This window comes from Trichosurus vulpecula, chromosome 2, assembly GCF_011100635.1.
Source record: "Trichosurus vulpecula isolate mTriVul1 chromosome 2, mTriVul1.pri, whole genome shotgun sequence".
NCBI classification, from domain to species: domain Eukaryota; kingdom Metazoa; phylum Chordata; class Mammalia; order Diprotodontia; family Phalangeridae; genus Trichosurus; species Trichosurus vulpecula.
In genome coordinates, this window is record NC_050574.1 from 225,588,459 (window position 1) to 225,613,641 (window position 25,183).

Here is a 25,183-nt window from a genome sequence, read left to right on the forward strand (position 1 = left end):
GAAGCCATCTTGGATTCCTCATTATCTCTTGCCCTCCACATCTAATATGCTGCCAAGGCCTGTCAATTTAACCTCTGCAACATCTTTCAAAAATGCCTTTCTCTCCTCTGATCTTGCTACCCCTCTAATACAGGTCTTCATCATATTATAAATTGATTATTGCAATAGCTTGCTGGTGGATCATCCTGCCTCAGTCTCTCCCCACTCTGGTCAATTCTCCATTCAGCCGCTAAAATGATTTTCCTAAAGTGCAGATCCAACCACATCACCCCCCCTACTTAATTAACTCCCAAGGCTCTCGATTGCCTCCAACATCAAATACAAAACCCTCTGCCTGGAATTCAAAGCCCTTCATAACCCACCTCCCTCCTACTTTTCTAGTCTTCTCACACTTTATTCCCTACCACTTACTCTTTGATTCAGTGACACTGGACTCCCAGTTCTGGACATTTTCTCTGGTTGTTTCCCATGCCTGGAACGCTCTCCCTCCTCATCAATGCCTATTGACTTCCCTGGCTTCCTTTAAGTTTGAACTAAAAGCCCGTCTTTTACAATAAGCCTTTTCTAATCTCTCTTAATTCTAGTGCCTTCCCTCTGTTAATCATTTCCTATTTATCCTGTATGAAGTTTACTTTGTCTATATTTGTTTGCATGCTGTCTTCTCCATTACATTGTAAGCTCCTTGAGGGCAAGGACAGTCTTAAGTCTTTTTTTTTTTGTATCCCTAGCCCTTAGCACAGTGCCTGGAATATGATATTGTTTAATAAATGTTTATTTACTTATTGATAAATATCAGCTATAATCATCAACTATTACATATCACTATCTCAAAATGTGCTAGTCCAGTTATACTGTCAAAAAAAGAATGATGAGATTTTTCTGGCATCAGCCTCCCCAAAAGCCCTTATATTTTTTTTTAGATAACATTCTTTTTTTTGGTGGGGGGGTTACTGAATACTTTTATTCTACACATATAAGACACTAAGGATCTGCCCTGTGGGTTCGTCGGGGCTGCGTTACAAATACAGGGCTCCACACATCAATACCAGGGTTGGGGGTGAGAACAGGTGATTCTGTCCAGTCACAAGATGATAAGGGTCTTCCAACAGGGAGCCAGATGATCAGGCAGTCTCTGGTGTTAAGACAGTTTTTACGAAGCAGTGAGAACATCACGGAAAGGTGGAAGGGAGAGGGAAGTTAAGCAGCAGAGGTCCCTGCCCCCAAAAGAAAACTGGTCTAGTACTTGGTGCTGCCCATTCTTAAGACAGGAGCAGACTTCTACAGAGGTGACTGGTGTCTGGGAGCTCTTGGGCCTCCTGGCCATAGAGCTTACTTGGCCCGAGGGTTTCTGAAATTCCTTCCAGCAAATTTAGCCTTGCTGCTCAGTTCTTCTTCAATTCTGAGAAGTTGGTTATACTTGGCCAGATGCTCAGATTGGCAGGAGGTACCAATTTTGATCTACCCAGTACAGAGACCCACCACCAGATCTGCAATGAAGGTATCTTCAGTATCCCCAGAATGATGGGAAACCATTACTCCTCACCCATTGGACTGGGCCAGCTTGCAGGCCTGTAGAGATTCGGTCATGGAGCCAATCTGGTTCATTTTGAGTAGGAGGCAGCCTCTCATTCACAGCCTTTTCAATGTTCTTGGGATTGGTCACTGTGAAATTATCTCCTACAACCTGGATGCCTGTAGTAGCAGCGAAATTCTTCCAAGCTTCCCAATCATCCTGGTCAAAGGGATCTTCAATAGACACCACTTAATAGTCCTTGATGAAGCTCTTGTAGAGGTCTCCAAGCTCAGAAGGGGAATGTATCTGCTGGAATCATCAGGAGACTTGAAGTCCAAGTCTTATTTCCCAGATCGGAAGAATTCTAAGGCAGCAACATCCATGCCAATTATGACCTTATCAGTACAGCCAGCCTTACCAATAGCATTCTTTACCAGGTCCAGAGCTTCTTTATTCTCCGGCATGTTAGAAGCAAAGCCACCCTCATCCCCTACATTGGTGGTGTCCTGTCCCGATTTCTGTTTAATTATGCTCTTCAGGTTGTGATAGACCTCAGCTCCAATGCGCATGGCCTCCTTAAAGTTTGCTGCTCCACGCATGTTCAGAGCTCCCTGACTGCTCAGAGGTAAAGGCTTTCTCAATCCAATGGTGGATGTAAAGCTTTGATTCAGGCAGTAGAGCCCTGTCTGTTGGTCTTTATTTCTCTTCTCTGTATTTTTTTCTGTTTAATTAAAGAAGATCATTGACCCCTTTTAAGTTGGTTTCCTAGTAAAGTAGTTAAAAGAACCTGCACTAGCAGCCATCCTGGGTGTGTCAGTGTGGTTGTTACTATGGGGTGGAGGGGAAGGGAGAAATGAGGAGAAAATTTGTAACTCAAAATCTTGTGGAAATGAATGTTGAAAACTAAAAACAAATAATTTTTTTTTAAAAGAAAGAAAAAAAAGTTTGCTACTCCAACAGGGAGGATCATGAACTTCTGCATGGCTAGCTTGTTACCAGCACGGGAGCCATCATCTATCACATTGAAAGCTGGAACTGGAAGGATGACTTCATCACTCCTGCAAGGTCAGCAATATGGCGATAGAGGGAGACACCTTTCTCAGCAGCTCCAGCCTTATAAACAGCCAGAGACACTCCCAATATGGCATTTACACCAAATGTAGATTTATTCTCAGAGCTATCATCAGTGTCAATCTTCTCCTGCTCCACAACATTCAGTTTCTTGTTAATTAGGGTCGAGGCAATAGTTTTATTGATGTGCTCAGCTGCTTTTGAGACGCCTTTCCCCATGAAGCTGGTCTTATCATTCTCTCAGAGCTCCAGGGCTTCATGGATACTGGCAGAAGCACCACTGGGCACAGCAGCTCGGAACTGACCTTTTTCAGTGTAGAGATCAACTTCAACAGCAGGGTTTCCGTGAGAGTCAAAGATCTCTCTTCTCTGGATCTTGCAAATACACATGTTGAGTTTCTGGATGGGGCTTCCTCTGCTGGGCTCAGGGAACAGAGGCCAAGGGGTCTAGATAACATTCTTTAAAAGAATATTTATAATACGTCTTAAATTTCTATATTTGTTGAATATCAACCTTATTAAGGAAAGGCACTAAACTTGCGATTTCACTGGCATATGAAATTCTCAGAGGGAAGAAAACTTCCCTCTGCTATTGCAGGTTGGTACCTTCTCTGCAATTTATAGTCTCAGGCAATGCACCCTGTACAGGAGAAGATGGCCTGTGTATGGGGAAGGCAGGACTTGACCATATATCTTCTGGGCCTTAAGGCTGTCCCTCCATTCAGGATATCTCAGCCTTACAATTAAGTTGTTTTTGCTGTTGCAGGAAAAGTTTCAGGAACTTTTGCTTTACATAGAGCAATGAATTGGCAATACTTTTTCAAATCTATTTAGCAAGTAGCATTAACCTGATCTATGGTTAGACTTCAGGGACTCCATGAAGGTGGGGGGGGGGGGGGAGGGAAATTACCTCTTTATTTTCAATCATCTCTAACTGAAATTTAGAGAAAGCATTATTCTGAGAAGGGGTTCATAGGCTTCACTAGACTAGCAAAGGGGACTATAAGACAAAAACATTGAGATCCCCTGTCTTAAAGAATTGCCCAGAACAGAGGTTAAGTAACTTGCCCAGAGACACAACCAGTTATGTGTTGGGGGCAGCACTTGAACTCAGGTCTTCCAGCTGCACTTGCCTCTCTTATTTGTAGCAAATTCTGGAGGGGAAAAAAAAAAGGACAGAGATACATTCTAAAGAGGTGCTTAAAACTGTTATTAATTTCTCTTTAAGAGAACAAGGCAAAGCAAAGAGTAAGAAGCCACGACTCGGCAAAGACTCGCGGTTTACATACTACAAGTCCCAGCGTACAAGACGGTCGAAGAAAAAACCACACTTCCCAGAATGCCCCGCGCATCGCACTTGGCCTCCGCGTCATCCTGGGAATTGTAGTTCTCTGGGCAATCACCTGCTTCCAGCGCCGGGGTTGCCTTCCCAGCTTGTGTAAATTCGGGGCGATTCCTCTGACTTTCGAAAGGCTGTAAACTTGGTGGGGCCCGAGGGCGGTGAGTTCCTTCTTTCCCTCCTTACTTGAGGCTAATTCGAGGACATCCAAAAGGCTCCGCCCTTCCGTCCCACGAACAACCGCGTCCCAGCGAAGCTGCTTGTCCCTTGGCGCTGGCCGTAGCCGACGCCCATCCCTCTTTGTGTGATCGGGAAAGCCGAAGAACCGGCGAGAGCCGCTGGGCCCGTCAGCGTCCGGGGAGCGGCGGAGGCAGAAGACCCAGTTCCGGGCGAGCCGTGGTCAGTCAGACGGGTTCTCTCCATTCCGCGCCCCCGTCAGGTGGGTTGGCCTTTCCGTTCCGCAGCCCCTTCACGCCCGAGCCCCTGGGCTAGGCCGGAAGAGAGCCTCCCGCTTGCGTGCACGGGGTCGTCGCTGTCAGTCGGCCTTGCCCTGCGTGGGCCCAGGGCGGCTCCAAGGAGGAGGGCACCGCCCCCGGGAGCCGCCCATGCCCGGCCAGACCCGGGACCTCCCTACGGGAGCTGTGCGCTGGGACCGCCGAGCTGCCGCAGCTGCATCCCGGGGACACTCGCTCCCCTGCTTCTCCCTCCGGCCCTGGCTCCGACCCCGCCTGCGGTCCCATAAAAACGCCCCGGGGGGGCGCCTCCAGCTCCGACCTGGCCGGTCGAGCTTCGGAACCTCCTTGAGCGCCCCAAACTCTCCTGAGCTTACCCCAGGGGTGCGCCCCGGAGACCCCTTTCCCCCCGGGGAGATCGCGGAGCCCTAGTTGCATGTCTGTAACTAAAATAAAGGCAGCTCCTAAGCAAACATGCACTTAGATGGAGAGCTCCCTGAGGACAAGAGCCGGGATTTAGGCGACTTGATGTTTTCTGCTCTGCATTTACTACGATATCTCGGATATAACTTAGCAGTTTGTTGGATGAACATAGGCAGTATAGGAGATGCTCAGTAGTTATCAATAGCGGACTCTATGTTAGAGGTTCATAACCTTGGGCCGTGAATTTGGTTTGGCTTTCAAAATATAACTATTTCAATGTATTTGGTTTCTTTTGTATTTTATTTGATACATTTAAAAATATTCTGAGAAGGGTTCCATAGTGCCAGACTGCTGTAGGGATCCAAGAACCCCTGGACCACATCTGTGTAGTACAGAGCTAGAGAAAAATGAAAACAGGATAAATACTTTTCGTTCGGTTTCTGTTTTCAGGTGTGTACAAGTGTTTCATCTTTGATTTTATTTTTTTTAAGAGTATACTGGGGAAATACTTTCTATTATTTGGGGGAGTGGACGGTTGTCAGTTTGAAGTTCAGAGCCTTCCTTACCCATCCTGGGGAAGTGTTACCTCCTGAAATTTCTTTTGCACTTTAATTAACAGTTGGATTTTTTTCTTTCCTAACTTGCCATTTTTGGTAGTATAATAACAATGACAATTTCTCGTGTTTCTTTAGAATTTTCCCAAATACTTTGAAACATTTTTAAAGCCACAGTTTTCAAAAGCATTAATACAGTTTTAAAGAGAAACGCAGAGAAATTGGCTGTTATTTAATAAATTAGTGGTTTGAAGTAGAATACAATTTATTGTCTGTTAATATAAAATTATCTCAGCAATGACCCCTAAATTTTCACTAAATAGCTCTTTTTGAAACCAAGAATGATAAATTGTGCCCATTTAATTATTTCTTGAGGCCCAGCTTGTACATACAGATCCATGTCTTAATGGTATTTATCCACGTCTTTAAGTGTTCATTAAATAATCTGTGCAGTGCATTTTGCTAGGTCTGGGTCAAAAGACAAGGCACAACACCCTTCTCCCTCCACCCCTCCAGTCACTTCCATTCTACTGAGTAGCTGCAATATAAAAACAAAAAAGTAGGTACCTAATAATTGGATTTGAAGCAGAGGACACCAACAGTTAAGGAACAAAAAGGCAATGTCACTGGATCCCAGAGTAAATGGGGGAATAAAGTATAAGAAATCTGGAAATGTGTGTGTTGAGGGGGAGGAGGACAGATTATGATGGACTCTGAACACCACACAGGATTTTATATTTGATCTAGTGGGGTTCTTTGAATGGGAGGGAGGTAGTGGGACATGGTAAGACTTGCATTTTAGGAAGAGAAATTTGAGGGATGAGTGGAGGATGGACTGGAGTGGGGAGAGACTTGAGACAGTTGCAATATAAAAACAAAAAAGTAGGTACCTAATAATCGGATTTGAAGCAGAGGACACCAACAGTTAAGAGGATGAAGAAAGACTTCCAGTAGGAGATGGCACATGGACTGAGCTTGAAGGAAGCCGGGGTTTCTGAGAGGTAGAAGGGAGAAGAGGAGTTGCATTTCAGGCATGGAGGACAGCCTGGCAAACACATGGAGTGGGAAAATGGAATGTCACGTACAGGCACCTAGCAAGTAGGCCGATTTAGTTGGAATGGTAAGTGTGTCAAGGGGAGTAACGTGCAGTAAACCTGGAAATACCTGGAGCCAGATTGTGAGGACTTTAAATGCCAAGCTCCTTAAGGAGTTTTGCATTTCCCTAGAGGCAGTAGGGAGCCACTGAAATTTCTTGAGGAGGGGAGCAACACATTGAGACTTGTGCTTTTGGTAGATTATTTTGGCAGCTGTGTGGAAGATAGAGTGGAAAGGGGAGATACTGAAAGGCCTCAATTAGGAGCCTCTTGCCATAGGCCAAGTGAAAGATAATAAGGCCCTAAAGAAGTGTAGTCATGTGAATGAAAAGGAAGGGGAGGATAGAAGTGAGAGGTGCTGTGGAAGTAGAATTGAAATGACTTAGCTACTGATTGCATATGAGGGACAGAGATAGAAATAAGGGTGACTAGGAAGATGGTGGCCCAACGAAAATAGGGAACTTTAGAGAAAGATTAAGTGTAGAAGGGATTAAGTTTAGCTTTGTATATGTTACCTTTGAGATGCCTTAATGCCCGTCTCGGTTGATGTTTAATAAGACAATTTATTTTTGTTTGCCCTCCTTATCAAAGTAGTACTCACCAGCAATTTTTGCATCGTGAGGAATTTTTTGTTACTATTCAGTTTAACAATTAAATGAGTCAGTCAGTAAGTATGTATTAAACCCTTACTATGTTCCAGGTACTACACTTAAGCCCTGGGGATACCAATAAAGCTAAAAGATGATACCCACTCTCAAGGAGGTTACAGTCTAATGGGGAAACAACATAATAACACCTATATACAAAGAAGGTATATACAAGATAAATTGGAGATAATCAGCCTAGGGAAGGCATTTGCATTAAGGGGAATCAGGAAAGGCCTCTTGTAGAAGGTGGGATTTTAGGTGGGACTTGAAGGAAGGATGTGGAGGAGGAGGAAGAGAATTTCAGGCATTAGAGACAGCCAGTGAAGGTGCAGTGATGTCTTGTGTAAGGAACAGAAAGGAGGCCAGTGTCACTGGGTTCCAGAGTAAATGGGTGAGTAAGGTATAAGAAGTCTGGAAACGTGTGTGTTGGGAGGGGGGGGTCGGGGGAAGAGGACAGATTATGATGGACTTTGAACACCAAACAGGATTTTATATTTGATCCAGTGGAGTTCGTTGAACAGGGGGGAAGTAGTTAGACATGGTAAGGCCTGTATTTTAGGAAAAGAAATTTGACAGATGAGTTGAGGATGTATTGGAGTAGGGAGAGACTTGAGACAGGGAGACTAGAAGGCTATTGCAGTAGTTCAGGCATGAGGTGATAAGAGCTTCTGTCAGAGTATTGCAGTGTCAGAGGAGAGAAGGAAGCCTCTAGAAGAGTTCTTGCAAAGGTAAAATCTATGGGACTTGGCCACAGATTGTATATGGAGGGTAATAGTGAGCAATTGAGTATGACACCTAGGTTGTAAGCCTGCTTGATTGGGAGTGTGGTGGAGATAGCAACAGGGAAGTGAGGAAGAGGGGAAGGTTTGTGGGAGTGTGTGTGAAGATAATGAATTCAGTTTTTGACAAGTTGAGTTAAGAATGTTTTTGGGACATCCAGTTTGATATGTCCAGTAGGCAGCTGGAGATGCAAGACTGAAGGTCTGGAGAGAGGTTAGGGCTGGATTTGATGATCATTGGTACAGAGATGATGGTGACCATCATGGGATGATCATCCCATGGGAGATGATGAGGTGATCAAGTGAAATGGTATAGAGGAAGAAGGGAAGAGGACCCAGGACAGAGCTCTGGGTTACAGCAAAGGGTGACCTTTATGGAGATCCAGCAAAGGAGACTGAGGAGAGGTCAGATAGGTAGAAGGACAGCTAGGACAAAATAATGTTCTGGAAGCCTAGAGAGAAGAGAGTATCAAGGAGAAGAGGGTGATTGAGAGTGTTAATTTATTTATTTTAGATTTATTTATTTATTTTTCTTTAGTTTTCAACATTCACTTCCATAAGCTTTTAAGTTTTAAATTTCCTCCCCTTCCCTTCTTCCCCTCCCCCCTCCACAAGATGGCATGCAATCTGATGTAGGCTCTACATATACATTCATATTAAACATTTTCACATTAGTCATATTATAAAGAAGAATTAGAACCAATGGGAGACATGAGAAAAAAGAAACAAAACAAAACAACAACAAAAAAGAGAGCAAATAATATGCTTCAATCTGCAATCAGACTCCATGGTTCTTTTTCTGGATGTGGATAGCATTTTCCATCATGAGTCTTTTGGAATTGTCTTAGATCTTTGCATGGCTGAGAAGAGCCAAGTCTATGAAATCACACACTGTGGCTGTTACTGTGTACAATGTTCTCCTAGTTCTGTTCACTTCACTCAGTATCAGTTCATATAAGTCTTTCCAGGTTTCTCTGAAGTCCGCCTGCTCATCATTTCTTACAGCACAACAGTATTCCATTACATTCATATACCACAACCTGTTTAGCCATTCCCCAACTGATGGGCATCTCCTCAATTTCCAATTCTTGGCCACCACAAAAACAGCTGCTATAAATATTTTTGTACATGTGGGTCTTTTTCCCATTTGTATGATCTCTTTGGCTTACGGACCTAGTTGTTTTGCTGGGTCAAAAGGTATGCACAGTTTTATAGTCCTGTGGGCATACTTCCAAATTGCTCTCCAGAATGGAGCGTCAATTAATTTGAACAAATATTTATGACGCATCTTCTGTGTAGAAGGTCCTGTGCCAGTTTGGGGGGTGGGGAGTGGAGAAGAGATAGGAAAAATTATACAGTTCCTATTCGCAAGAAACTTAGCATCTGATGGGGAAAGGTTGAATGTGGTGAGGCAAAAAGTTTATGGAGAAATTGACCATTTTAAAATGGGGACATGGTGTAGTAGAAAAATGATGAGACTGGAGTTGAGAGACCTTGGTTTAAATGAGAACTGTGCCACTTAATATGTGTGTGATCTTGAACAAGTTGCTTTGCCTTTCTGTGCCTGTTACCTCATCAGTAAAATGAGAAGGCCAGATTAGATGACTTTTCTCCCCCAATCCCCACTTTCCCTCCCCAGTCAGCAAGAATTTAGTAATTCTCTAGTGTCTTCCAGGAACTGTGCTAAGAGCTAGGGATGTTAAAAAAAAGTTAAAAATGAAAGAATGAATGAATAGTATTAGTCTCTGCTCTCAAAGAGCTCACAGTCTAATGGACTAAGCCTCTAGGGTGGGGAACCTGTGGCCTCAGGGCCACATGTGGCCTTCTAGGTCCTCAGGTGTGGCCTTTTGACTGAGTCCAAGTTTTACAGAACAAATCTTTTTATTAAGGGGATTTGTTCTGTGAAGTTTGGATTTAGTCAAAGGGCACCATTTGAGGACCTAGAGGGCCACGTGGGCTTTGAGGCCACAGGTTCCCCATCCCTGGACTAAGGCAACACAAGCAACATTTTTCTGTCTCAGGTTCCTCCTGTTGCTACCTCAGTCTCTATATTTCATTTCATCTCATCTGAAAGTACAGATAAAGGAGTGATCTGGTCATTGTCATAGAATTTAAAACCAATTACCAGACCAGCGATTCCTTTTTTTATACTTTGTTTTCCCACAGTCTCTGGGTGCCCCCCAAACCACTCAAAAACAAGGGTTTCGCCATTCTACATAGAATATACTCCTCCTTTCTTTTCCATCCATTTTGTTCCATCCTGGGAGCTCACCTCACTTGCTACAGTTTCAGTAGATTCCTCTTTCAGTTAAGGTGAGTAATATTCCATTTTCTAGGACTCTTCCCCCTTTTTGATTTTTCTTCTCCATCCAACTACCTGTCACTGGTCCACCTTCTCTCCCCTGCCCCCTCAGCTTAATTATTCAACAGCTTACAGGATAGACACAGGGCAGAGTTGTGTAAATCATTCTGGGGTACTATATATAATGCTTATTATCTCTCTCTTCCCACCATAGACTGAATGTTAGTTCTTCAGGTCAGCTTAAAAGTGCTGAGTCCCTAGTGACAATATAGGTGTACATCCTTGGCATTACAGAAACAGTCTACTGAGCCGACTGCACATGGGATGGAAAGTAATAGAAGCATTCCCCCTATAAATAGGTACAAAACAAGGTTGTCCAGTATTACTACTCTGTAAAATAGTTTTAGAAATGCCCCCTATGTTAATAAGACATGAAAAAATCAGCGTGATAACTCATATATGTCTGGGAAATCAAAGGAACTTGACAAAAAATAAATTAGTTCCACAGGGTAGCAAAATATAAGATGAGTTCTCAAATCATCCTCATTCTTAGATACTAGCAACAGAAACCAAGAAGTACTAAAAAAAATACTGCTCATAGTAATGACAAAAAATTAACATGTAATTATTAACAAAAGAATTTATAAAATATTTTTTTCAGAAATAAAAGGCTTTGCCATCTATAGAGAATCCCTCTTCTTTTTGGACTTTGCATGTGATATTCTCCACAGACTCCTTGTTTATACCTCACTTGATATTGATAATCAGAAGATGATGGAATAAAACGATCCTTGTGATTGGCATCTATCAAAGAATTTTATATGATCATAACATATACATGGGAAGTACCTTGTTGGAAATGAACCTTTAGGGCTCTTACTGGTCAATCCTTTTTTGCTCCTGATCAGCAAACAGTAAACACAGCAGAATCTAATATTTTGTACTCCTTTCAATACAAGATAATTTGGGAGGAAAAGGAATAGCAATTGAAGAGTTCAGGAAAAGCTTCACTATAGAACATGGGACTTTAGTAGTATCTTAAAGGAAGAAAAAGATTCTGAGAGGCATTGGAGACAGCCAGTACAAAGGTGTGGAGACAGGAGATAGAGTGTTCTTTGTGAGAAGCATAAATCAGTTTGGCTGGATCACAGTGTGAAGGAGTAGGCATAATGTTCATTGAGGATGGAAGGGTAGTTTAGGGTCAGTATAGGGCTTTAAAAGCTAAGAAAACAACAATACTAGGAGTTTACATTTTATCTTAGAGGCAATAGAGAACCATTGGAGCTGAGTAGGGAAGGACCATGATCACATCTGTGCGTAAGGAAAATCACTGACAGTAGTGTTTAGAAGAAGAACAGTAGTAAAAGTTGGAAGACCTAGAGACTAATCAAGAGGTTATTGCAACAATCTAGGCAGAAGTAATGAGGACCTGAACTAACTCTAGGGTCTTAGCTGAGTGAATGAAGAGGTCCAGTGAGAGATGTTTTGGCGATAGAAAGGGCAAGATTTGACGGCACATTGAACGGGATGAGAGTAGGATGAGAGAAAATGATGAATTGAGGATATGCTGATATTATAAACATGAGAGACTGGAGAAATGGTGGTGGTTTGTACAAAAATAGTGAAGTTTGGAAGAGGGGATGATTTGGGAGGAAAGGTAAGTTCATTTTTTAGGGTATTGAGTTTCATATGTCTCCAGGACATCGAGTCTGAAATATCTAATAGTCAGTTGGTAATATAGAATTGAGATTGAAGCTGGATGTATAGATATGAGTTATTTCAATAGCCACGGGAGCTGATGAGGTTACCAAGAGAGATTGTAGAGGAAGAGGAGAAAAGGGTCTAGGGCAGAACCTTGGGGAATACCCACAATGAGGAGTGCCTTCAAGTTCTAAATCTAGGATTCTTCAATCAAAGAAAGATTCATTCAGAAGGTGCCATCTGAGCTACGGAAGTGAAGACAGTATTTCCTAGGCATTGTGAAATACAAAAGAAGAAAAAAGGGTTCAGTCTGCACAAATGCATCGAGTTGGAGATGGGAAGAGGGAATCAAGAGAAAGCTAAATACCTGCTTTGGTTGGAACATTGGGTACAGAAAGAGAAGGAGCAGAGTGAAATAAAGCTACAAAGGAGTCAGATTGGGAAAGGACTTATATGCTAGTTATATTTTATTCTCTCTACACAATTGGCAGCACAGAAATGACTTGGGCAGACCAGTGCATTAGGAAAGTTTCTTTGGAAACTGTATGAAAGCTAGATTAGAGGCAAGGGTACCAGTTCAATTCAGGAAGTATTTATTAAGTGCCTAGAAAGTGTCAGGTACTGTGCTAGATGCTGGGGAAATAAAATAAAAAATTAAACTCTCTGTCCTCAAGGACCTTCCCACTCTGTCAGGGAAACAACATGAACAAATACATTTTATATTTGTAAATGCAAAACTTAAAATACAAATTAATTTACAAAGAGGAGGACGCTAGCAAGTGGCAGGGTCAGGATAGTCTTCCTGGAAGAGCTGACACTTGAGCTTTGAAGGAAGCTTGGATTTCTATGAAGTGGAAGTGAGGAAAGGGCAGTAGAATGTCCTCTATGAGGTGGAGCACAAAGCCTTAAAAAATGATTAGTTCCGTTTTAGTCATGTTGAGTTCAGAGTGTCCACAGGACATTGAGGCAAAGATGTCACACAGATAGTTGAAATGGAACTGAAGAGCATGGAAAGGTCTTGGGCCTAGATATACAGATTTCAGAGTTATCTGCTTTAAGCATATAATTGAAGCCTTGGGAATAGATGCGATAACTCAGAGAGTGAAAAGAAGGCCAAAGACAGAGTAATAGAGCGCACACGCTCTTAGGGGGTGGGAAGATCATGAGTCAGCAAAGGTGAACCAGAAAAGGTTGTTGTGAGGGAACCCAAGAGAGGAGAGAGGATTCAAAAGTTGTTATCATTTGTTGTCATTTTTGGCACTGTCAGCTATGTTATTTGCTGCAGAAAGACCAAGAAGGATGAAGACTAAGAAACAGCCATTATTTCTGATAACTAGGAGGTAATTGGTGACCTTGGAGAGAGAGGTTTCATTAGAATAGTGAAGAGTTAGGAGTGAAAGTATAGTGAGTCAGTGGAGGGAGCAAATATACACTACTCTTTTTCAGAAGTTTATTTTTACGGATCAGAATGTCTATAGGACTGTAACATGAAGGGTTGACAGCATTGAAGGAGAGGTCAATGGATCAAGTTCTCAGAAGAGAAAAGAGAGAATAAGATCAAAGGCAGAAGTAGAGTGATTGGTATTGACAAAGAGATTCACCTCTCCTTCTGAGGCTGGCATGAAAGAGGAGAGGTCAGGTCAAACCGTAATGAGAGGGGAAAAATATACACAGATAAGTAGATAGCCAGAAATTTTAGGAGAAAGAGAGCACTACCAACCAAGGTTGTGGAGAAAGGAATTATATAGGAGGTGGTACCCAAGTTAAGCTTTGAAAGAAGCTAGGAATTCCAAGAGGCAGTAATGAAGAAGGTGTATATTTCAGGAATGGATGATGATTAGAGCAAAATCATTTTGATTGTGACAATTTTGCACAAACAAATCTAATGCAGTTAAAATTTATAGGGAGACAGATTACTGGTAAAAAAATCTTTGCAGTTTTTTATTGCAAAACTACTGATAATTAGGAAAATGAAAATTAAAACAACTCTTAATATTCCACTTCACATTCATCAGATTGGCAAAAAGGAAATTCCAAATGTTGGAGGAATTCAGGAAAACAGACACACTAAATACATTGTTGATGGAGCTATGATTTGGTCTAGCCATTATGGAAAGCAATTTGGAACCATGTCCCAAAAGTTGTTAAACTTTATTGAATAAAAGTTGTTAAACTACACACTTTGACTAGGACTATGCCCCAAAAAAGGTACAAGAAAGAGGAGAAGAGCCCATACGCACACAGATATCTGTAGCAGCTCTTTTTGTTGGAAACTAAGGGGGGAAGGGCTAAACAAATTGTGGTATATAAATACAACGGAATATGATTGTGCTATAAGAAATGATGGAAACTGGGAAAGACTCATGATCAGATGCACAGCGAAGTGAGCAGAACTAAGAGCAGTTTACACGATGACAACATTATAAAAAACAACTTGGAAAGATTTTAGAAATCTGATTAATGCAAATGATAAAACCATAAATCCAGAGGACTGAAGAGAAATGAGGCATACGTATTTAGACATGGACAAAGTGAGAATTTGTTTTGTTAGACTGTGCATAATTATTGTGAAGATATTTATTTTAGATTTGAATTGTAATGGAGTAGGCAGTATGAGAGAGATAATAAACACTTGTGAAAATTAAATTTTTTTAAAAGTGTGGAGATAGAAGATGAAATATATTGAGTTAGAAGGGAAGCATTTTTAGGTTACTGGCTAAATGTGCCTAAAGGGTATAACCTGGGGACCAGACCTGTGATTTCATTGTTATAGAGATCCTTTCTCTCTACCTCCCGTTTCCCCCACCCTACTTTGCCCCCACCTCAAGAAAACCCCCTCTTGAGGCAGCTAGGTGGCGCAGTGAGTAGAGCTCTGGCCCTGGAGTCAGGAGGACCTGAGTTTAAATCTGGCCTTGCACACTTGACACACATTAGCTAGCTGTATGACCTTGGGCAGGTTACTTAACCCCAATTGCCCTCCTTTTCTCCCTCAAAAAAAACAGAACAAAACAAGAAAACTCCCTTTTATCAACACAGTCCCACATCTTCTTGGCAATTTATAGTCTTAAGAGACCTGCCAGAACTAAGAATATAAATGACATGACCAAATTCACATAGCCAGTGTGTGTTAGGAGCAGGACTTGAACCCAGGTCTGATTGGCTTTGAGGCTCTCTCTTAGGCCATCCTGCCTCTCTACTCAAGGGTGGATAATGTGAAATAAGTCTAAAAATGTAGCTGAAAGTCAGGTTGTGGAGAGCTAAAGAGTTGAGGATTTTCTAGTTTTAAAAAACATAAAATATACTATTATTCAAATAGAAATGATTTTGTTTCTTGTTCATGTTTGTAATCTTTCCAACTGCCAGCTCTTAAGAAATTATGAAACCTTTTGCTTTACTGATGGCATTTGTTTAAAGTGTGTTTCTTTTATAAATCTAACTTTAGCAAAATTAAGTTATTGCCAGCATTCTGATTATTTTAAATAATTGTATTTTCATTAAGGTGACAACCATGTCAGACAAAAGTGAATTGAAGGCTGAATTGGAGCGGAAGAAGCAGCGGTTAGCTCAAATCAGAGAGGAGAAGAAGAGAAAGGAAGAAGAAAGAAAGAAAAAGGAAGTAAGCTTGATTATGTTTTAATTAATCTGTTTTTAATAACCTGCTTATTCATTTGCTTCATGATTTCGTAGTATTTTAAACTGTAGTAATTTTAGTTTTGTGAATCCAACTCTAGTTTCATGTCTATCTCATTTTAAACAAACCTTGAATCCCTCAGTGGATCTATTATTCCACTGATGTGGGTGCTCCATCCCATATTAAAGATAACAACTCATCCATGCTTTTTCAGATTCCTTCCTCTCTTCTCCAAAGGGATCTGCCTTGTGTTCTGAAGTCTCCTCTTTAGGTCTCTTAAACACAGAGAAACAGGTAGTGAATGCATCTCTTAGGCTTCCCACCTTTTTACTCTCACTTCCTGATTGGCCCACTTCCTTTGCCCAGCCTGTATTCCTTGGAAAAATCTGCCTTTTATGCTGTTTACTATGTACAGATCATCATTGGTCATTTGCCGTAGCCCATTTATACCCACCCTGCACATTGAACTGTGGGTTACCTATAATTTTTATTCTTTGGAGATTTGGGTATTCTGTAGCTCACATACACAGCCACATAGTTATCAGATTATCGCTATTAAAAAGATGAGGTTTTGTGTCAGCTTTTTTCTGTGGGATTGTTGAAAATACTTTCCCAAGTACAAGTTAGTTCAGTTCAGAAAACATTTATTAAATACCTACTATGTGCACAGTGCTTGGGATACAAAAGTAAGAATGAAATAGGTCTTGCAGTTAAGGAATTTACGTTCTGCTCAGCTTCTCTCTTCCTTCTCTTTAATCCTGGGTCCCACTCATAGTTCATCTGTAATTGCTGTCCAAGATTAATATACTAATGGACTAACTCAGTGAACTCTACCCAGTTGTATAGTAGTCTGGACAAGAGGTGTTTTTCAGTTATTTGACTTTCTTCTATTTATTCTTTTAAATAATCAGAAATTTAATCAAGGAGGTCCCAACAATGTATAATTTTTCCCCTTATCAGTCATTTGATATCTTTTCCATTTTAAAATATATTGAAAATTGATCCATCAGCGCTTTCAAAATTGCTTCCTCAAGCATGAATATCTTTGTGTATTTGAGTGTATGTGTGTACGTATTTGGTATAATACAGCTACTCTTCCCTGCTCCGTTTTCTTTTTTTTTTTTCAGAACAGAAATTTAATACTATTTTATTTTTTCCAATGTAAAGACAATTTTTAACATTCTTTTTTTATAAAATTTTGAGTTCCAAATTTTTTCCCTCCCTTTCCTTCCCCTTCCCTAAGATGGTAAGCAATTTGATATAGGTTATATATGTGCAATCATGTAAAATATATTTCCATGTTAGTCATGTTGTGAAAGAAGAAACAGTTTGCAAAAGAAAAATTACAGTTTGCAAAAGGAAAAAACCATGAAAAAAATAAAGTGAAATAATATGCTTCAGTCTATATTCAGACTCCATCAGTCCTTTCTCTGGACATGGATAGTATTTTCCATCACGAGTCTTTAGAATTGTTTTGGATCATTGTATTGCTGAGAAGAGCTAAGTCAGTCATAGTTGACCATCATACAGTGTTTCTGTTACTGTGTACAGTGCCTCCTTCATTTTCTTAAGTATCATTTTCACTTCCCACACGCACATTAGGTACTGAGTTGACAAGAGTACAGATGTGGTGGTTCCACAGTCCTAAGTTAGTCATTATAGAAATACAGTCAGATTTGTCTCATTTTTCATCTGTTTGCTTTTCTCCCAGTTTCACATATAGATGCTCTGTCCCAGGCCCTCTGCTCTGCTCTCTGTATACTCTCCCTCCATGATGTCATCATCCCTTGGGTTTAATTATCATCACTATTCAGCTGACTCATAGATCTAGAAATCCAGTTCCAGTTTCTCCGATGACCTTCAGTTCTGCATCACCATTTGCCTAATTGGACATTTCAAGTTCAGTGTTGCTGAGACATCTCAAACTCAGTATGTCCCAAACTGAAGTTGTTATCTTTTTTTTCCAAAGCCACTTATCTTCTAAACTTCTGTTTCTCTCAAAGATACCACTGTTCTTCCAGTTTCCCAGGCTTGTAAACTTGGTGTTATCCTCAGCTCCTCTCCCCACATATCTGATCAGTTTCCACTGTTGTCATTTCTCCCTCCACAACATGTATCACACCTAGCCCCTTCTCTTTATACATACAGCTAAGACCTTAATTAAGGCTTTCATCACCTCTCACCTAGATTATTGTAACAGTTTTTTAATTATTCTCTTTGCCTTAAGTCTCTCCCTCCTTCACTCCCTCTTTTCTGTCTTCTTCTTCTACACTGCTGTCAAAGGAATTTTCCTTAAGCACAGATCTGGCCATATCACTTACCTGCTCAATTTCAGTGGTTCACTATTGCCTTTAAGATAAAATGTAAACTCCTCTTTTTAGCTTTTAAAGCCGTGTATGACCTGACCCTGAACTACCTTTCTATCCTTAATGGACGTAACTCTCCTTCTCTCACTCTATGACCTAGCCACACCTGCCTTTTTCTTTCTGTTTCTCACAAATAACACCCCACTTTCAGTATGTATACCTTTGCTGTTGCCAATGCCTAGAGTGTCTTCCCTCCTTACCTCTGCCTCCTTGAATCTCTTTCTTCCTTCAAGATGCAGCTCAAGTACCACCTTCTACATGAAACTTTTCCTGATCTCTTCAACTGTATTGCCCTCCCTTTCAAACTAACTTGTATTTACTTATGTATATTACACTGTGTTTATAAGTATAAACACTTTTTATTTATTTGTGTTTATTCTCTTTCCACTTATCCTATATATCCTTTTTTTTCTGTCCCAGTTAGAATGTAAATTTCTTGTGAGTAAGGATTGATTCATTTATTGTATTTTTAATCCCTTGGGCCTTACACAGTGCCTGGCACATAGCAGGCAGTTGATAAATGCTTATTGATTGATTGATTGATTGATTGATGATCTGGCATAGTTTTGTATCAGGACAAACTTTCTTCAGATTCATTTTCTCTTCCATTGATCTTTGTTCTCTTCTAAAGTACAAGTGCTCTACCATCCCCTGCTGTAACATTTTGAAAATGAGTTTATATTCTAAAAGGGTGCTGGGACCCTGAGAAAACTAAGTTAGAGTTACCTGGAACAAATTCATACACTCAAGCCTTCTTTTAGTCAAGTGGCAAAAAGTTTATTATGACACCAATAGAAGTGGGCAAGGATTCTTAGGGAATCTGCAAGCTAGTAAGGATAGTACTGGGATCTATATGGAAAAAGGATAAGGGAAAGGATGAAAAGGATTCTAATTAGGTAATTTAGGGGTCCAGGTGTCTGGGAGCTATGGATGGGAAAATGCAGGGAATCTTCAGAGGTAACTTTGTTGATACCAGACATTGAGGGAGTTGTCAGAGGCATCGACCTTGGGGACCTGGTGTGAGGAAGAGTCCTTGGGCCAACCAGGAACAAAAATCCTTGGGCCAGGTATCCCCCTGTCTATTCTGAGAAGAGAATGTGTTCTGCAACAAGAGAAAATTTTCTCACAGAGCAGGGGCCTACTGAGAAATTGGGAGGCTTCCAGAGACATGATCTTAGGACTGGGACCCACGTACCCCATCAGTGTTGCCTTTGGTTTCCATGTCTTTCTACCTGGCAAGGTGATTAAATGCTTATTGGCTGAGGCTGCTTCTGAGCCTACTTATTTGGGCGATTACTTTACATCATTTAAACTTCTATAAAAATGATGATAACCCATGTCAGTATCTTTTCCTTTATCCATTTTCCAGTAGCTTGTTTCAATAGGTCAGTTGTTACCTTTTCATCCTTATTCTTCTAGTTTGGTGTCGATTTTGACATTTTATCTAGTAAATGGGTGGTCTGCATACAGACAGATGATTCAGAAAGGGCTTCCACATCAGCAAATAGTTATTTCCTATCTGTTAAGATATAATTACTTTCATTTCTTATAATATTCAGTGTTCACCGTACCTAGGACCTTCCAACTTTTTTGGAAGAAAGAATCCATGATACATGTGGTTTTTCAGAATCTAAAAGCCTTTGTTTTTTAATTTGAAAATATACTTTCCAACATATTTTTGACCTTTTCTCCTGTGCACTTTCACACTGAAATCATGAAGCATCATTGTGTATGTTTATATTAATTTGATTTAGAGAATCTTGTATTCTTTATAGAATTTCTCAGCAATAGATCTTACTACATAAACCTCATGGAATTTTTGCATGAGCTGTTCATGAGCATCCGAAGGCAGGATCACTAATTGTGCCATGAAATGATGCTTCTTGTTACTTTGTGGCACAGAGGTCCACAAATTAAACAAGCATTTAAGTGTTTGTTATCTGTACTATACAACACTATACTAAGATGCTGGAGATACGAAGAAAAAGGAAAAGTTCCTTTGTTCAAGAAACTTAAATTGTGGAGGGTAGAGGAACGGGTTAAAACCAACTCTGTCGGTTCTTAATTTATTTCTTCAAGGAGAACCTAGGCACCATACCTCCATTTAGCTGCAGTTCCTTATGGTTTCATTTATGGTGAGAATGTCAGTTTGACTTGATACACCTCCTTCAATAATATGCCAAATTATTGGTCATTAAGGATCACACAGAGTACTAATAGTTAAATTAATATTTGTAGATGGTAAAAAAAAAACTGTGTGGTTCTTAGCACCCTCTTCTCCCCTTTTCACTGTCACTTCAGAAACAAAAGCAGAAGGAAGCCACCCAGGACTAAGGATCTATTTGTATTGTTATTTATTTCATGGGTTGTTGTGACTAGAGAATTCATCACCTAATATCCAGGCTACTGTATTCTTAGTTTTGTCTTAACTTTTCTGTATACTTGGAGAGTATACAGATACCATCTATTGCTGGGACTATAATTGAAGCTTTTCCATCATGGTAGAACCTGTCAGAGGCTGTATTCCTCCTGCTTACCTTTCAAGAGCCCAAGTCACCTCCATGCCTTGGTGAGGTGTTAGCATAAGACTTTTGGGGCAATAACCTAATATAACAAAAATGAAGATTTACAAAGCTAAAGTAGGAAATAATTATTCATTTTTCCAAATGGGTTCTTTCCAAAAGGAAAGAACTCAGCATAGGCTTCCTTTAAATGGCAAGCTTTTAACTCATTTATCCTATTACTTGAGTTACAAAAGTTGAGCTTACTTGCAATTTTCCACAAAGCAATGTACATTTGTATTGTATTAACATATTCAAGCCACAAAGTACAAATAAATGGCAAACCAATTAATTTGAGTTTTGAAATGATTTTTCTCATCTTAATATTTTATTAATCTAAGATGCTAATAACCTGATAGTATGGGCTTAATTAGTGGCATAGTGGCCATATCCAGAATGTTATAGGAAGTATTTGATAGAGGATACATATTTATTTCTTACTGATGAAGAAGGTGCTAGATATATAGAAAAGCCCTAGCAACATGATTTTATATGTGTTGCAATCAAATATATTTTTTAATCACTGTATTTATTTTATAGAAAATGTTTTTTAGATAGATGGGAATAAGCTAATGATATATTTTAAATGGCATATTATATCTGAAGTCTGTTCAGAAATTTGTTTCCATGGTACTTTTGTTGATTTGTTTTCTTTGGCATGGGCACTCCTTTTACAGATGCCCCACTGTGGTTTTTCATCTTGTGGGATTCTTGTCTGCCTTTTTTTTTCTTAAATCCTTCATACAGTAGCCATTACTTCCTGTTTCTTTGCCTAGGGCAGTAGAAAAATTAGTAGCACAAATAAATGCTAGGAATTGCTTAAGTTCACCATTAGCAGTCATTCTATTCATGATGTGTGTTGAAGTTATTCTTGCATCCAGCATAACTTTCTGTGCTATGTTATAAGCTAGTTGGAGTTTTAAGCCAGTTACTTGATTAAATAATAAGCAACTGCCAGAATCATGATTCAGACTTGGAAGAGCTATCCCAGCATATCATCTATAGGATGAATCTATCCAAAGATGACAGATGGCCAATTATTGCTTTCCAGTTTTCAAGGATGATCATGTTATGATTGGCATCTAATTTTCCAGGACTGTCTGTAATATGATTGGCATCCAATTGAGAGTTTGTGAAACATGTTCATAGAATTAATTTAATGGGATTAAACCATGAATTGGTAGTGACATACATATTCATGTGAAGGGGACAGAATATAAGACTAAGCTAATAATTTCGTTGGTAAAATAAGCTCAGATGGTTCACCTATCTTGATGGAATTTTTTCCCCTGATGATTTCCTTAAATTTATATTAGTAGGGTTTGAATGAATTTGAACAACCTTTTCAGTTTTATCTGAAACTGTTCCCCTCTGTATCCCCTGGCCAAAGTAGAAGGCTCATTGTCTCTTTTATGCATACTACCCTGTCTTATCCTCCTTCAGTGCCTTTGCTTTCACTTCCCATATACTTCCTGTCTCTGCTGCCCTCTTTCTTTGTATCTTTCATGGGTGTTTGCACAACAGAATTTGAGGGCCACCTCCCTACCAAAGACCTTTTTGATCCATGCAGTTGTTAAGCACTCTTCCCCCCTTGAAATTACTTTGTACATAAGAGATCAAACATCTTAAACATAGATTTAAGTTTGATGAACCTATTTATTTTTTATCACTGGAGGAAAGTACCCTACAAATTGTTTTCCTGCTTATCTTTAGTCCTCCCGTCTGCTGGCTCCTTCCTTTCTGTCTACAAACATACCCAAGACTCTGTATCCTGAAAAAAAAATTTTCCTAGATTTAATATCCAAATTTCCAAAAGAAGCTATTTATGCCTGTTGCCTCCATTTCCTTTTCTTTCTCTTCTCAACCCTTCTCATTACTCAACTGAAACTGCTCTCTCCAAAGTTGCCAATAATCTCTTAATTGCTACTTCTGATAACCTTTTCTCAGGCTTTATTCTTGTACTGTTGGCCATTGTTTCTGGGGTACATTATCTTCTCTGAATTTTTCTCACAGTGTTTTCTCTTGGTTCTCCTCTCTGACATCTCTTTCTCAGTCTCTTTTTCTGATTCATTGACCATATCAGGCCCCTAACTTTGGATGTTCCTGAAAGTTTTATCCTTGGGCCCTCTCATATTTTCTCTACTCTATCATTTGGTAAAAGGTGATGATGGCCTGTGCCAGTGTGGTTGCAGTGTCGGAGGAGAGAAAGGGACATATAAGGAAAGATGTTGCAAAGTAAAATTGACAGCACTTGAAAACAGATAGGATATGGGGAATCAAAGAGATGAGGAGTTGAGGATGACACCTAGATTGTGAACCTGAGTGACTGAGAGTATGGTGGTACCCCTGACAATAATAGGGAAGTTAGGAAGAAGAGGGGTTTTGTGGGGAAAGATAATAAAGTCATTTTGGGTCATGTTGAGTATAAGATGTCTACAGGACATCCAGTTTAAGATGTCTAATAAGCAGTTGGATATGTGAGAAAGGTTAAGGCCAGATCGATAGATTTGAGAATCATTAGCATAGAGGTGGTAGTCAAAAGTGAGGGGAAAAATAAATCAAAACCCTTATACAAGGATTTTGTTAAGCAAAACAAATTTCCATATTGGCCATGTCCAAAAATATATCTCATTCTGTATCTTGAGTCTGTCGCCTCTCTAGCAGGAGTTGGGTAGCATACTTTATCATTCCTTCCCTAGAATTGGTGGTTGGTCATTGCATTGAGGATCATAGATTTAGAGTTTGGAGGGGACTTCAAAGATCAGCTAACCCAACCTCTTCATTCTACAGATGAGGAAACTGAGGTCCAAAGAGGTGAAATTATTTGCTCAACATCATATGGATGGTAAATGAGATTTGATCCTGGATTCTTTGACCCCAAATCCAGTATTCTTTCTGATGTCTAGTACTGCTTCTGCACTTCGCACTGGGATTATTTATAACTACAATTCCTGAGCTGTATACAGATATTCCACAATGCATTTTATTGGAAATTGAATGCTGGCTAGGTCTACTTTTATGAAAATCTTCATGAAAACCTCTGCCATATTTGGAAAACAAATTAATGTGGACCTTTAAAATTTCAATTCATTCCTTTACAACTTACTAGAAATGTATTTTGGTAGAAGAGGTAAAGCATTCATTTAAGTATTTTAGAAAAGATTTGTTAATCTCATGCCAAACTTGGTTCATATCCTGAGAACATGCAATAGTAACTTACTTTCATCAATCTGCGATCTCACTGATTTGAGACCAGTATGGATTGCAGCCCCGTTCCTGCTTTCATACCCTGTGTGATTCTGGTCCTTGTAGTATCCTTTTATAAATCCTCCACAGATGATCAACTGAATGTAACAGAAGCCTTCTAGGTATTTTAATGTTGTTTGTATTGCTAGGCTAGCCATCATATTATCCATCATTCTTATGTGATCAGCTCACATCTTTTTCTTGCCGTGCATCTTTGCTGATATTTTTTATGCTGCTTCCGCATAAAGAATTCATCATTCTTAATGTGTTGCAATCTAATTAAACCTACCATATGACTTTCCATTACCCTTTGGTTCATCTGCATCGTTCTACTGACACCATGTTGTTCCGTGATTCATAGTAATATATAGTATCGCCAGGAGACTTAGTGTTAAAAGGTGGGTCTTTGTGTCAGGGAACAGACTGAGATCATTAAAAATTGCTGGGCAGTTTCTCAAATGTGAATCAGCTGGTCCTAGCTCAATATTATCTTTAATGGCTGATTCAGAACATTTGTACCGATGCCCTAAGCACAATGGTCTGCCTGTGCAACTATGTCATAACCTAGGCAATATGTATTTTTCATCCATTTGGATTTCTGTGTTGATTGTTAAACCAGTTTTTTTTTTAGTGACTCTAGATCTAATTGAGAAATCCCTGTAGTCTTCTTGGATTCCATATAATCAGTACAATGTCTCCCCCTGACAGAAGCTCCTGGGAAGTTCCGTTTTTAAGTAATCTGGCTTACATTTGGCCTTTGCCTAAGATATCCTCTGATAATGTTTGAAGAACATATTCCTGTTTTATGCCTGCTTGATAGTGATAATCAATGGCAGTTGAACAAAGTTTTCTGTGGCTGCCAGTATAAGGGAATCTTGTATAATTTAATGCACGCATAGGAGGCACCTTGTTAGAGAATGTTTAAAGCTACATTTTACTCTACCAAATCACATGCTTTTAAAAAAAAATCAACAAATTAAAACAGTGGGATCTTGTAGTCATTATTCCTTTCTATGTTATGTGACACTGAAGATGTGACCTGCTGCAGAAAGTCTTCTGCAAAAGGATACCCTCAATATGCACATAAACTATTCTTATAAAAATTTTACAGAGATGAGAAAGTAGGCATACCACTCTGTGGGTAGTAATGTAGCTGGTAATCTTTCTGTTCTTTTGGAATTTTCCTCTTTTTGAGTTATGAAAATGGATCTATGAATACCTAGTGTATCACTTCTGACAGTGATTTCTTCTGTATGTATTGGGTCAGATCCAATCATTCATCTTCACTTCATCTTCTTTACTGTCAATCTTACTTGCTCATTGAGCACATCATGTACTGAGGTTCTTAGTAGTCCCATGAGCAGATTATGGGAAAGCAGATTACTGGTTTATGGTCCCATATTGGGTAGGATCCCTAGGAACATTTATGAAAGGACATGGACAGTAGTCACACAAGTTAAGAAACTGTGGCACATGTCTTATCTTCTGCACCATTGGAAGGAGT

The 25,183-nt window shown here is 39.9% G+C and overlaps 1 protein-coding gene and 1 pseudogene across 1 annotated transcript in view; one reads left to right on the plus strand and one right to left on the minus strand.

Moving 5' to 3' along the window:
• Positions 1-776: 776 nt before the first annotated feature.
• On the minus strand, positions 777-2,974 carry LOC118840138 (annotated as a pseudogene).
• Positions 2,975-4,216: 1,242 nt separating this feature from the next.
• DYNC1I2 (dynein cytoplasmic 1 intermediate chain 2) overlaps positions 4,217-25,183 on the plus strand; it is a 71,257-nt gene continuing 50,290 nt past the window's right edge. The window contains exons 1-2 of the mRNA XM_036747646.1: positions 4,217-4,362; positions 15,375-15,491. Coding sequence (XP_036603541.1) covers positions 15,384-15,491 — 108 coding nt within the window. The 5' untranslated portion in view covers positions 4,217-4,362; positions 15,375-15,383. The remainder of the gene's footprint in view (positions 4,363-15,374; positions 15,492-25,183) is intronic.